This window comes from Pelmatolapia mariae, linkage group LG16_19 (assembly GCF_036321145.2).
Source record: "Pelmatolapia mariae isolate MD_Pm_ZW linkage group LG16_19, Pm_UMD_F_2, whole genome shotgun sequence".
Taxonomy (NCBI): domain Eukaryota; kingdom Metazoa; phylum Chordata; class Actinopteri; order Cichliformes; family Cichlidae; genus Pelmatolapia; species Pelmatolapia mariae.
The window spans coordinates 50,724,834-50,739,154 of NC_086241.1; the positions used below are offsets into that span (position 1 = coordinate 50,724,834).

Consider the following 14,321-nt stretch of genomic DNA (forward strand, 5'->3'; position numbering starts at 1 on the left):
ATGATCATTTAAAGCCTGGAATAATTTTAGCTTCTATTTGCCATTTATATTCCTGGCACTGGAGTGGGCAGTGTGGGCCTACTGATGATCCTCCTTAACTGAATTTCTTTATGGAGTTTGAGTACCACATTGTCAGAGTTTCATCCAGCCCAATTATAGGATTTCTAAAAGCAGATATTGGACACAGCTGAAGTTTCCTAACCATAGCAGGTGATCAAGTAGCTGATTGTTCCTGGGAAGGAATACATGGAGAGGAATGAAAGCTACCAGGTAGGTTTGGATTAAGACACCAGGCCTATGGTTTGTTGTTGCTGAGATTTGATCAACCATTGGTGGGTCATCTAGCAGAGAGGGATGCAATGTTGGACATCCCCACCCCATTCATACAAACAGGGGTGATGATGCATCCAATGAGAACCAAACCTTAAGAGATCCCTCTTTAAAGGTACCTTTAGAGAGCCAAATAACTCAGCAATATGACTGTCAATACTGAATGAGAGCCAAAACAGCAGTAAAACACCTAAGTTGCAAGTACTTACTGAGTGAAGCACTGATTGTAGTTGAAATTCTTCAGCATGGCAGAAGCAGATCTGTAGCCAGTAGGTGGCAGCACATGTTCATGGCTTAGCACCATTGTATTTGGATACTGAATGGGTGTTACTCACAGCACAGGGTGCTACAGTATGGAGCTATAAGTTTGACTTTTGAAGCTTGTAATTTAATCTGGGCATTTGCGGCAGTATTTCCAGGTATCAGTTGCATTAATGATGACACTTACTTCAAAGCTGTAGCTCCTAAGTAAAAAAAATCATGGTGTAATTATACTCAAACAATATAATTTATATATTGATTCATTTAGGTATTAAACGTATCTTTTTATAATATAACTTAAGTTGGATTATGTAAAACAGCTAAAACCAATGTCTTCCTGTAATACATCTCTGAGTTAGTACACATGAAAATGGAGAGCCTCAAGTGCCAAAATGAGTTAAATAAATATATCATTAAATAATTTAACTTGTTATTAATTTATTTAAATGGGAAAGAAGTAATAATTAAATATCTAATTAATGAACTTATAATGAATATTCTGTGATCAACTGGCTGTTTGTGGCTGCTTTTGATTTGAAGTATACACTGCAAACATGCTAAATGTCACAAATCTCTCAGATGTCAAAACTCGCTATTGTTATCGCTCACTTTTTCTCCACCGTCACTCCCACAACTTTCCCTTCTTCCTAAGCAACCAAAAAATTTTTTAGATTAGTTGATGCATTTTTCTGCAAATAGGCTCTGGGGGTTTCCTCAAAAAAAATCCTGCTTTGAATTTTGATAACAGAATTCAGTGTAAAATATTTATTCTGGACTTACTTGGCCAATCAACACAATTTAAAAGCTAAAAAGTCACAGTTTTGACACAAGTTGAAACAGAGACTCTGTGAGAGTGCATCTTGCTGCTATATAATCTTAACTTGGCCATGTGATTTAAACTCTAGAGGGTTAAACGTGTCATTAATTAATCACACATAATATTTTATTAAGTGTTTTAAATGAAATAATTTATACTTAAAATAATTATGGATCCATTTATTTATTGCCTAGTTTGATTAATTAATGACATATTAACGTTATTATTTAATGATGTATTTATTGAATTCATTTTGGCACTTGGGGACCTCCATACAGGGATGCACATTAGCCTGAAAATCAAAATGTTCCACTTCAGTGTTTTCATTGTGTTTATTTCTTATCAGATATTATATTAGAACAATAGACTGGCTTATATAAGGCCCATTATTTGCATGGCATCCTTCTTAACAGTTTGCAGCTGTTATCTCTTTCCCGTGCGCTGAGCTGACAGCGGTGGGATAACAGCTCTGTAATGAAGAGGTTGGTTTGAGAGATAAAGAGTTAAACGTGGCCGGGCTCTGCAGGCTGTGATTGGCCCGCAGCTGCAGCGCTGGGACGGACAGCGAGTCTCGGCTGTGTGCGCGCTCCTGGAAAAGTCACTCTGTGGATGAAGCGGACTACACGGACCGGACTGGACTTCCCTGAGTTTTCTTTTCCCTAACACTTTGGAAACTTTGTTATTGTGATTTATGGAAGTGTCCGGTTTTATTGCAGCCGTGAATCCGTTATTTTATCCCGGAGAGAGGCATGTGCTGCTCTGTTAGAGGTCGGTGGAAAGTCGACCGCTGTCACTTTTGATTCATGGACTCGACACGGACTTTAGCTAAAAGCATTTCAGTCCAGAGGCTGATACGAGGCTGACTTAATTCACTGAATATTAAGGTATGGTAAAGTCCTATTTATACTTTTATTTGCATTCTTACCAGACTTTCATTTGAGCAGCTGGAGGGATATTTTACTTTAAGCACATCAGGATAAACTAGCCAAAAACAACAGTTTCCATGAACGCTTTGCTTTCCCAGACCTTGATTTTGTATCTGAATATGTCGTTTAGATACATAACTGTGCTATTAAGATATTCAGCACTTCTTAAACCCTCAAGGACCCTCAATATTGACCCTAATGTAGAGTCCCAAACCTAGGTGTCTACCTGTAGTTGGAAGGAGTGGAAAAACTGCACACATCCTGTGTTATTTAACGTTAACTTTATATGTTAATATTGCCATTAAATGAATCCTGCTTGGTTTTCATTTTAAAATCCTTAAACTTTCTTATAAACCACAAAAAGATCCCAGGTGTCTTAGTTTGGGAACCTCTAAAGAGATAAGTGTGTCCGGTTTGTTAGTGATATAGTGCATATTAGGTTTGGTCAGGACTTTTATAAGCAAGCTATAGTATTTAAACTATTTTGAATGTCTTGATATCCTCCAGCAGTCTAAGTGTTTGTGCATGTGTCTTTCACATTTAGGGAAGATGAATTTGTCTTTGGACAGCATGGACATCCTGAAGATTGTGTTACTCATCTTTGAGGCTGTTTTGCTGACTGACTGCGTAAGAGGTGAGCTGCTTCATTTTTTTCTTTTCTTTTCATTTATACAGCAGTCATAGCTCATTATTAACCAAGCTGACTGGCTGGTTTCCTGTGAGCCTGAAGAAAGCCTCAGTTGGGTTTTGAATGCTGTCGCGCAGAGAAGAGATGGAAAACTTAAAACTCACAAAAGTCTCTAAACACAGCCCAAAATCAACACAGGACAGCGGAATGAGAGAGGGCAAACCAGCCCGTCCCCTACCGCTAGTTTGTGTGTTTCAGTCATGGCAGTGTGTGTGTGTGTATCTGTGTGTGTGTATTCCCTACAGCAAAACCAAACAAACATCATCCATCAGCTTCCCAGGGTGAAAGAACACAAGTTGGTGTAAGAGTCCAGCTCTCCAGTAGCTGGCCAAAGGGCCTGACTCACAACACCCTGTGTCTGTGTGTGTGTTCATGTGCGTGCATATGTTCTTGACCGTAACCCCGACTGGAGAGTGGGAAACCTCAGTCTCACCACAGTTCACTGTGCTGTTGTTTGTGCCAGTATCAATACTCTGCTTTATAAAGACAACTTACAGTGAGCTTGTCAACAGCTCGTGAACAGCTCTCGAGACAATTTCTGTGATTTCATCCACCATCACCGACTACTGAACCATGTCTGATGCAATCCAGTGGCATGAGTCAAAGCCAGAGGCAAAATTTGTAACTTCGCTTCAGTTTTTTAATGAGAGAAATCTGAAAACCAGTAACATTTCCCCCGAAGATTATTCTCTGGCAAAACAAGCAGGCTCTATAGCACCTTCTTTATTCCCCCCGCTCAGCGTGTGAGTGGATTCAAGAGGCGTCTGATAGGTACAATACCTGCATGTGGCTATCATGGCTCAAGGTAGAAAGGGGCAGGAGGCGGGGGTGGGAGGCTTGGCGGCGGTTTAGAGGGGGAGATTACATCTGTGGGTCTGCAGACAATGCCTCATTCACAGCGTGGCAGCCGTGCCTTCACGGCACAACTAAACCAAAAGTAAACAAGATGTGAAGACTAAATCAGATTAGACAGGCAATTTTCTATGTTTACAGATTAACATATGTCAGCGAGGGAGCAAAGCAAAACGGGGAAGCCAGTTTGGACGGTGGGGAGCCGAGGTCCGATGGGTCCTGAGCTGATTTAATGTCAGGCAATGGGAAGAATTTGCAGCCTGCTTTTCATAATTTCTCTGAAAGTGGTTGCAGATGCAGGGACACATGTACAATTGCAGATATGCGGCTGGCAAGGAGTCTGAGCGAGATGATTTTTGTACGTTCCCTGACAGTCTGTGAAGTGTAAATATCCCACAGTTCCACCAACAGAAGCAGGGATACAGTGGGTTCTGTGTTACAGTCCAAATGCAACAGCTTGACTCTGACATGCTGTGAAATATAGTCTGTAGGAGGGGGTAGTTGATTCAAAGCTTCTGCTTTTGTAGTGAAGCGAAGGCCAGCAGAGCTGTTAAGCTGTCCCTGTAAAACTTAACAGTGTATGATGACATCGTTGACAAATGTAAATTAAATCATAAAGGACGGGCCCCCTTTTCGCTTGTGTGTGAAACAGTAAAAACACGTAGGGAGTGTTACTTTACTGCCGTTATCTAAACACTTCAGGCAGTGCACCTGAGAGGACAGTAAGTTTGGGTGAACGACTTTGAGCCTGTTGCTGTCAGTCACCAGGTGACATCTGACCCAGGACCCCCTGCCCTAGTACCACAGAGAGCCCCAAATACACACTCAGTCATATACACACAGACCTCCCTCTTTCTGTGCTGCAACGTCACAGCTGGACCCCCTTGTAGCCACTGCACTTCCTCCATCTTAGCACCTTCTGTCCTCTCTCCCCAAATCTGCTGCTCTGCTTCCCCAAGCAGCTGGAGGAGGTGCTCAGTGATGTGTCCCAGCAGAGCTCTAACGTGGTGACAGGTCCGGGGACTGCTCGGCTCTGCTAAACAAGGAATGCAGCAGTCTGGACATATGGATCTGCAGAAATGCACCCTGAGAGAACAAAATAGAGGCACCAGGTGTCCCTGTTATGCACCGGGGCTAGCTAACAATGTGCACAATGAATGGTATTATTTTGGTGCATTTTAATTAGAACCAGGCATCAAATACAGTGGTCCTTTTAAGCTGCTGCACTAGCCCTTTCCTTTTTTCTTATGTGATTTAACCCCACACGTATTTCCTTCACTTCTAAAGCTATCTGGCAAAGTTTAGAGCATGCAAACTCCTCTGCAACCCTGTTGGAAAATATACATTTTATAGCAGAGTTACATCATGGTTTCATACCAAGAATGCACTATGAGATAAACTGCATGCCAAGGGCTTTTAAAATCACAAGGCTGTTTTGGCTCTCAGACCATTTTCCATTTCCTTAAACCGTAATGAGGCTAGTTTCTCAGCAACAAAATGCCCCAAAGTCCTCTTATTTTTTAAAAAAATTTTTTAAAGCTCCTGCATAGTAAGAAGGTGTAACAGTGGCTTGTGGGCCAAGCTGGTGGGACGAGGTGGGGGAAGGAGAAAGGGTAGAGCTGAAAAGCTGTTTAACATGTTTGTTTGTTTGTTTTAATGCTCCTTATGCAGCTTGCACTTTAATGCCTCATTTAGTGCTAGAAATAAAATCAGCTTCATGTTACCTTTTTGTCTTTCATCCCACACCAAACAGCAGAAGTCAAAGGAAGACGCACTTCGTCTTTAAGGCGCGACTGGTCCGGCGCATCGTTTCTGTTTCCCACACCACGCGTCCACCAGTGAATGCCACCCTTTTAAACACATGTCCCCTTCTTTTTCTCTGCATTTCCTCTCATTTATTACCAGTCTAAAGTCAAAGGAAATCAGTTAAGTTAATGTGCTGTCGTTAAAAACAAGGCTCGAGCTGACCTTTACTCCCACCCAGCCTTTCTCAGCTCTCCACAGCCCCATATTTACAGAGGCTGGGTCCATTTGCAGAGAACAATGGATGGATTATTGTGTGCAGTGGTCCCCCAAGGTTGGACAGGGCAGCGGTAATTAATTTTAAACCCTCGTCATCCCTGTTGACTGGACTTATTTGCCGTGTATTTAAGCTCATAGCAGACGGGGGACTCGCTTTTCCTGAGGTGGTGCCACGTAGGCCTGCGTGAGAAGAAGTTACGAGAGCGAATGGGCGCTGCTTTCGTGCCTCTGAATATATGCGTGCGTTTTATTAAGCAGCCTGAAATTACCCTGAGAAAAGTCATGATAATGAGACATCCAAGGAGCGCGGGGCAATTTGGAAAACCTCAGAGGTAGACCAACAGCTATTCCCACTCCACCTCCTTCCCCTCTAAACCAGGTGGAAATAATATTCCTGCTGCCTACAAATCCCTCTGTTTCTATCGCGGAAATAATGTTAGCAGCGCTATAACAATCCTTGTTCCCAGTCTATCAGCGCACAATGCTGACCCTGTCAGTTCAGGAGGAAACATTTGGTGGGAGGAATGTGTCCGACTTCACCTCTCCAAGGGGAACGAAAGGAAAGAGCCGTAGCTGTGATAAGTAGTCATAATGGAGGTCACTCTGTGTTTACTTTAGCGGGGTCGTATAATCCTGGTGAGCAGCACTCCCACTCATTGACTGACTCTAATGGACACTTCAATTAAGATTCATGTGGAATTTCAACAAAGTATTGTCTGCCACTTTCAGCTGTATGCTAATGTTCAGATTTTTTTCCCCCTTTCTTTTTACTTTTTAAGAAAGTCCCCATGTGTGTGTGTGTGTGTGTGTGTGTACAATGCTCATTAGTTTGTTTGGGCAGTTGGCTCTGGGAGTGTTTTCAGACCACACACACTCTTCCTGCCTGCTGAATGGATTTGAGTTCAGCTAAATAGAATTCCTTTTGCTCCTGTTAACCTTCGCGAAACCCACGGAGCTGCTCGCACAGAGGCGTCGGGACGGCCACCATTCAGATGATAATCGACTTTGTGCCTTTCGCTGGTCTGACTTGCACTATTTAGCAGACGTATGAATAACAGATTTGTGTTAATTGGCAGTTGCTTGGTGTTAAGTAAGATGACACCGGACACTGTTTAGACTCCACTCTTAGAGCTGCTGCGTTACACCCTTGGCCAAAGAAAGCGAGTGGATGGAGTGACTGGAAGCAAGCCTTGTGGGTGGGGAGGTGGGAGGGGGGCAAGGGTCCCTGCCTTCCTGGAACCTTACAAGTGACCTTACAATAACATTTCAGCCCCACAGCGGGAAGTGTTTGTCTTGCGCAACCCCTCTTTCTAAGCCTCCTTCATTTCTCCAGTCTCGCTCTGTTTTCTCTTTTCTTTCGAGGAGCCAAGTCATGGAGAGCCTCCCCGAACCCCTCGCTCCCCCACCCAGCCACCTTCCTCCCTGTTTTGTGCTCCACAGCTGCTCGCTCAGTCACTTTAGTAAGAGAAATGATGACATGCCAGTTGATCTCCACTTTCATTGCTCAACAGGAGAAGCCGAGGTTTGTTTTCCTGTAAATTTTAACTTCTAGATTTATGATGCATACCTGGGCACGTGGTTGGGGGCGGGGGGGGGGGGGGGGGGGGGGGGTTACAGAAATTGAAACTTTGCTTCCTTCTTCTCCTGCTTCTCCACAACTTTCATCTGGCGTTACCTCCTGGTTGTATCTCCAACAAAATATGTACCAAAGCAACATTTTGTTGCCTCGGGAAAATACTATCTATACTGTCAACTTTAATGCAATGATGGCCTTGAAGATGTTTCTTGGACTGAGCAGGTTTGGACAAGTTTGAGAGTTGCCATTGTGATGTTAGTGAATAAAAGGCTGATTTAAAGAGCAGAAATATTATCTGCCCCATCTGACTGTATGTGCCTGTTTGCTGTACTTGCCACAGCCTGCTAGAATCTGTGCTGCTGAAGTCTCTGACTGACTTATCAGAATACCAAATCGTGCACCCAGGGTGAACCTGTTGCTTATCATTTGAGGAGATCCTTATTGTTTTCCATCCACTTTTATTTTTATTCTTTTTGGTTTTGAGTCAACTTTTTGATTTTTAATGCATTACTACACATCAAACTATTAAAGATTGCTCTATCTTTGCTTTTCCGTGGTCCTTCTTCTTCCTCTGTCTAGGGTTTAATCTGGAATCTCTTGACAGTCCCTCACACAACCCCTTCCACCCTCTGACTAACCCTGCCACTCAGCAGTTAAAAGGATGATTGAAAGTTATGGTGGTGGCAACAGTGGTGGCTGGCCGGGCTTAAAGAAAGCCGAGCCAAGGCATGGCTGGGATAACGAGCTCTGAATGAGGCTTCTGCTTCTCTTCTCGACCCCCCCTTGTTTCAGTTCTCCTCTGATGAGCTTCAGTAAGACCCCACTTGGCTCTGAGGCGTATTCACTTCCACTTTTTATCATTAAGGATTCTTTTGAATGACCCTGGAAAGTATTTATACATTGTCCCCAATTGATTCCAGTTATACATTCTGGTCTGGGCTACCGCTTCACACAATATGCCAAAGTAGGAGGATTTTTCTGTGAGTATCCAGGCTGTTGTGATGGAATCTGCATGTGCCTGTTTCTGCACGGGATGTGAAGGCTTGAAGCTCTGATTTTTGAATTTTTAAAAGAATTTCTTATTATTTTGGGGATGCACCACTTTTTCAAATGAATAGAAAAAATCTGTCCCCACTTTGACATGAAGAGTGGAGCGGGAGGAAAAATCATTTCAGGGGGAAAGAGTGTAATCTGTCATATTTTATAGCAGAGCTACTGCTGTCCCAGACTGGAATTCTGCACCATGCAGTGAAACTGATTTGATTTCCTCCTGCACAGGGATGTGAGCTTAGGCCTTGGAATAGTCCCCAGTCTGGATGTAGATGGATTTTAAGACTTGGCAGATGGTGGCAATATGCCAATCATACAGTTACTGTGTGCCTTGATTAGCTGAACTGGCCATTATTTTTGTGTATTTTCAACCATGCAAGCACAGGACTTCAATGATGGCAGTGTCAGTCTGCACAGGCTAAAATATTTCAACAACTGTTCTGTTACTATGAAATCTGTACAGTAAAGGTCCCCAGAGGATGAATCTTCCTGACTCTGGCTTTCATACCAAAAACTACTTCGGTCTTTAGCTCACTCACCCATTTAAATTATATTAACACCTAAAGTTTTACTTTATTGTTGGTGTAGACTCTGAGTGAGATGGGTGCCAAAAATTGTGGTAGTAGCTGAGAGCTGTCTGCTTGGGATCACCACAGCACTGGATCTTTTGGTAGCTTTTTGCTCTTTTTAATGCAAGTATCAGACAGATTACATGTATTGCTATGCACTTAATTGTATCCAAGAGGTCTTTTGCTCAGTTTCGGTGAGTGAAATTCCAGTTTTATTTTATTTATAGGTTTGCACTTATTAGCAGTGCACATGTCCATAGTCAGTGACATTACTAAGTATGGACATCCATCCGTTTTCTACTGCCTGTCCAATTAAGAGTTGTGGTTTGGGGGCTGGAACTCATCCCAGTTTTCATTGGGCCAGAGGCGAAGGACTGTGGGAGGAAGTCGGAGTAGCTGGAGAAAATCCACGCCAGCATGGGGAGAACATGCATACTCCACATAGAAAGGTTTCAGCCAGCTGGTCGATTCGAACCTGGACCTCCTTGGTGTGAGGCAACAGCGCTAGCTATGCCTTGTGATAGTGTGCCGATGGCACCTCTGTTCTGCTCCATGGACCACCCACTCACAGAAATATATATTTAATTCTGGTTCCAAAAAATCCAAAATGGCACCGATCATGATGCCAAAATTATTCCAATTAACGTGCTTAGGGACACACCCATAACTCCTAATCTCCAGTATGCAGTTGGATAAGTTCTTAAATTTACCATCCTCAATGGAAACTTTTCATTGACACCAGCACTGATTTTTTTTATACAGGTTGTAAGTATGTCTATTAAATACTGTAAAACTGGACTAAAATGACATGGGAGTCTGTGGTGATGACTGACTCGCTTTTGGAGCCATCCTCAAGTGGCCACTTGAGGAACTGCAGTTTCTGGTGCTGTTTGTTGGCGTTATTTTTCAGCTGTCGGGGTTTCACCTTGATCACACAACACTTGATACTTCTAGCCTGGTAGTCCACCAATCAGTGAGTCGCAGTGGCTAAGTCTGTGGTTCAGACTGAAATGTTATGTAACTCTTGGATGTACCGCCACAACATTTGCTCCAGAAATTCAAGTTCCCTCGGGGATGATGTCATCTGACTTTGCTGATCCCCTCAGTTTTCCTTTAGTAACACCAACAACGGGTCAAATAGCTCATTAATTCAGTGAACGCTTGACTGCTTATACTGGATGGATTGGCACCACATTGTGGGCAGAAATTCACGCTTTACAGGAAGTCTATTCTTCTTTGAATCCTTGGCTTTCTCATGTTAGTTCACTATGAGAGTAACATTACTTCATTAAAAGTCCAACAGTCATTAATGACAGTTGGAAAGAATGCCAGATATTCGTGGTTCCCAGAGGATTCATTATAAAAACATGAGTCCACTGACTTTTTACATGAACCCATTATCAGGTCAAAGGTCAAAATGAGCCCAAAATGTTGGTTTATGACCAAATTCCCATTAGCCTTAATGCCTTGCAACTGCTAGATATTAAATCTAAACAAATTCAGCACTCCACTATTTTAAAAGTGAACATGTTAGCATTTACCTGAAAGCACTGTTTACTACTGTAGACTCTTGGACTTATTATTCTAGAAAGCTTTTTTGTTGTTCGCTTATTTTTGATATCTGGAAATATGGAAAATCTATGATGTAACAGACGTTCTTGCAGCAGGACGTCTGTTCTGGTCATCAGCCGTCTGTTTCTGTGCAGGTCACTCCGGTAAAAGCGCTGCAAAGCTCCGTGTGGACAGTTGATTAACAAAGAGGGAGACAGACAGACTAGCAGACAGAGATGGATAGAGGGCAGTGACCTTTCTACAGTGCAGTAGTAAGGTGAACTGGGAAAGCACTGAACAAATTGTCACTGTGAAAGGGCGAGTACCACATCGTAATGACAGACTCAACAGCTCCATGATGACAGATTGATTTCAGACAATATTCCTGGATTGTCAAAGAGGCCCCATTGCTGTCAGTGAGAGCTTTGCCAGTTCCTCCACCCCCTCCGTCTGTCTCGTCTTGCCTCTCCCCTTCTCTCCCCCCCGCTCTGTCTCGTCTCTTGTCTCACCCGCCTTTCTGTTTCCCTCACCTGCTCCACCCCTGGCTTTTCCCTCCCTCCCGCCGCTGTCTGAATTGCTCCATTCTGCCCAAACACTCTTGCTACATCACAGTCTGTCATTGGCCCTGTCCTGAAAGGCCTTGGTGACAAAGGCACTGGTGTAAAGCGCTTCCTAGTGTCATGGAGATTGGCTTATCCTCAGACTGTACACTGGTGTAAGGTTCCTGGAAAGCCATAAGAGGTGTTTCACACCAAGCTTAGCCGTCATCATCATCATCATCATCATCGCAAAGACACACACACTTCGGTCCACCGGTGACAGCATGTCTGACTCAGAAAGTTCTTGTTTACGGTCTCTGTGCTTCTCTGTCACTCACTGTACACAATGAGCCAAATGCAGGTTGGACACATTTTTTTCCACACTGTGGAATGCAGTAAGGATGAAGGAGAAGGAGGAGGGTGTGAGAGGCAGGATGCATCTCACTGCTAAAAGATAAGAGGAAAAAAAACCCAAAAAACAAAACAAGTCTTGCTATGAGGAAATAGTTTTTTTGTGCAGCATTTGTGCTCTGAAGCAGTGATCTGCAAGGGTTTTTTTTCCTTTTCACATCTTAAAACTCCATGTATCCCATTAGTGATATATATCTGTGCACTATGGGATTAGAGGGTCAGTAGCTTTTGGTACAGACTGAAATGTGTCTGGTTGTGAGCACAGAAGTCTCACCCACACAAGGCTCAAATCGGTTGCTTTCAAGGGGCCAAACAGAAGAAACAAAGGCCAAAATTATTTTTTCCAGAAGGTAAACGAACTGAGGAGCTCCAAAAAGGTCCGCTATGAGATAAATAAGGATTATTTTGAACTGTGAATCATGCAAAGTGCTATTTAAGAATAAAAATCAGGTGTTGGAAATTAGCATAATGGGTCCCTTTTAAAGTAACCCGGCAGCTTAGTTATTAAAAGGTAAATCTGTTGGTTTCTGGTAAATACAATAAAGGTTGCAAAAGCCTCCATGTGGTCCTAGACTTAAACAAAGACTTAGACTTATCTGCAAAGTTGATAATGTATCATGCCAGCAAAAGTCTTTGCAGGTTTTTCACCACCTGGCTCAGACTCAGCTGCAGCTCCTTGAACTCTTGGATGCCCAACGGTCTAAGTCCAAAATTAAAAATACAAAAAGTATCCTTTGATGTCTGAAGGGGTAAATTTGCTCAATTATTGTGTGTGGTTTCTACAACTTTGTTGGCTTTTTACACCCTGCATAAAACATCTGCTTGTGACACCTAAATAGCTATTTTAGGTTTGAGTTTGGAAGTTTTTTGAGCAGTTTAACCATTTCAAAGTCTTACACATTAGTACAGATATAGGTTAAAAAACAAATCAGGGATTAAATTTACACAAATTTTATTATTTTAAGACCATTTGCGTGTCTAGAATACCAGTTTGGGTTTATCTTATCAAGATGCTGTGAGGGAGAACTGCTCTATGCAGTTAAACACTAATCTGAAGTTTAATATTTAACACCCTGTGTTTTCTCTGGCAAGGGGGACTATAATAACATACAGATTAATACGAGTTTGTGTCTAAACATTCTTATCTGTTTGTCTGTGAGGGAGAATAAGAACCAATGCTCTGGCAGTGCAGTGCAGCCAAAACATGTGGGCATTCCCACAATGTCCCATTTAGTGCCAAGTGGTCGGCCAACCTCCAAACGTATTAGACAGACAGTAATAAACAGGTGCTTGTTGGTGCGCTGCTTTGTCATGGAGAGAGAGCACAGTCTGTTTGAGTGTGTCATCTGGCCGAGGCTGAGTGCGGGCCAGGGAGTGGGGTGCGAGATTGTTGGGATTCTTGGTTACTGCCGCCTAGGCCCACCTAATCCCCTTTTGCTCCCCCCTGCAGCCCTCCTCTCCTTATGAGCTGTGTGTTAAAGGAGGCCTCTCTGCCATCTTAGCCTCTGCTCCCTTCTGCTCTCTAAAGTGACCCTCCTCTCCTTAACCCTCACCCTGCTTCTCTCTCCTCTGCCTGATTTTATTTCTCTCCACGCCTCTGCTCTCTCCTTCTGTGTCTGCCACTCTGTTTGGCCTTCCTCTTTCCTCACAGCCTCCCCGCTGTTGCCTCTTCCCTGATAAGTGGCCCTAAGCACACACTCAGCCCGTGTGTGTGCACCAGGCCTTAGCCTAATAGAGTGAGATAAAACGGCTAGAGTGCCACTTGCTGTGCTCTCTTTATGACGGGACAAGCGCAGCAAGACTCACATTTGCATGAAAGATTGTGGCACTCAGTCGGTATGTTCAATTTTCTAGGAATTTTTGGGGAAAATATTTAAATTTCAGAAATATTTGAGGAAAAACGTGACTTTGTAACTCCAGATGGAAACATTTCCTAGTCTGTCTGCACTTCCTTTGTTAAATTTGATAAGTTCAGTAAGTGTTTTCCTTTTGATGTAGATAGAAAAAATAACCAAAAAGTAAGTAACACATTACAGGATAATTACTCTTTTTAATATGAAAAACTGTAATCAGTATTTCAAATACAGATGTAGCTTCTATGACATTATCCACTGGATTGTGACATACTGTTTTACTTTACTGTTTTAAGTTTAGCATCTAGTTTTTTATGATAACAGACATGCCTAGCGAGGGGTTGATCTGACTTAGAATCTGAGGCCACTGCACGCATTTCAGTCACAAGATAAAGCATACCCAGTCTTACCATTTATTTGCTCTAAATGTGGAGATATTTTATAAAATATTGTTTACTTTGTAAAGTAAGACTTTAAAGTAGCTGCTGAGATCATAACCTTATTAGGAAAGTATTGACGGAGGTCATAATGAAGTGAAAAGTAGGTTGGATTTTTGTTTTTGTTTTTTTGGAACCACAAAAGTCATTCCCTGCTTGCCACCGCAAAGAATGCAGGTTTGAGACAATTCTGCATTGGCTTCACCAACAATGACCATAACCAACAGTGTGTTTGACAATTTCACACATATACAGTTTCATCATTTATAAAGGCTAAGTAGTAGACTTAAAAAAATCAAAATGGTGTGAGTTATGCATTTGTTAAATTGCATTTGCACTTTACCTCTTGAAAGCTTAGTAAGAATAACACTTAAAGCTCTTTTCTGAACTGTGCAACTACCCTTGAAAAACCCCCAGAAAACTTGTCATAGACTGTTAT

The 14,321-nt window shown here is 42.6% G+C and overlaps 1 protein-coding gene across 1 annotated transcript in view; it reads left to right on the forward strand.

Moving 5' to 3' along the window:
- The first annotated feature begins 2,028 nt into the window (after window positions 1-2,028).
- The window catches only part of LOC134645224 (fibroblast growth factor receptor-like 1), a 35,411-nt gene continuing 23,118 nt past the window's right edge, over window positions 2,029-14,321 (forward strand). Inside the window, exons 1-2 of the mRNA XM_063498577.1 lie at window positions 2,029-2,292; window positions 2,879-2,968. Coding sequence (XP_063354647.1) covers window positions 2,884-2,968 — 85 coding nt within the window. The 5' untranslated portion in view covers window positions 2,029-2,292; window positions 2,879-2,883. The remainder of the gene's footprint in view (window positions 2,293-2,878; window positions 2,969-14,321) is intronic.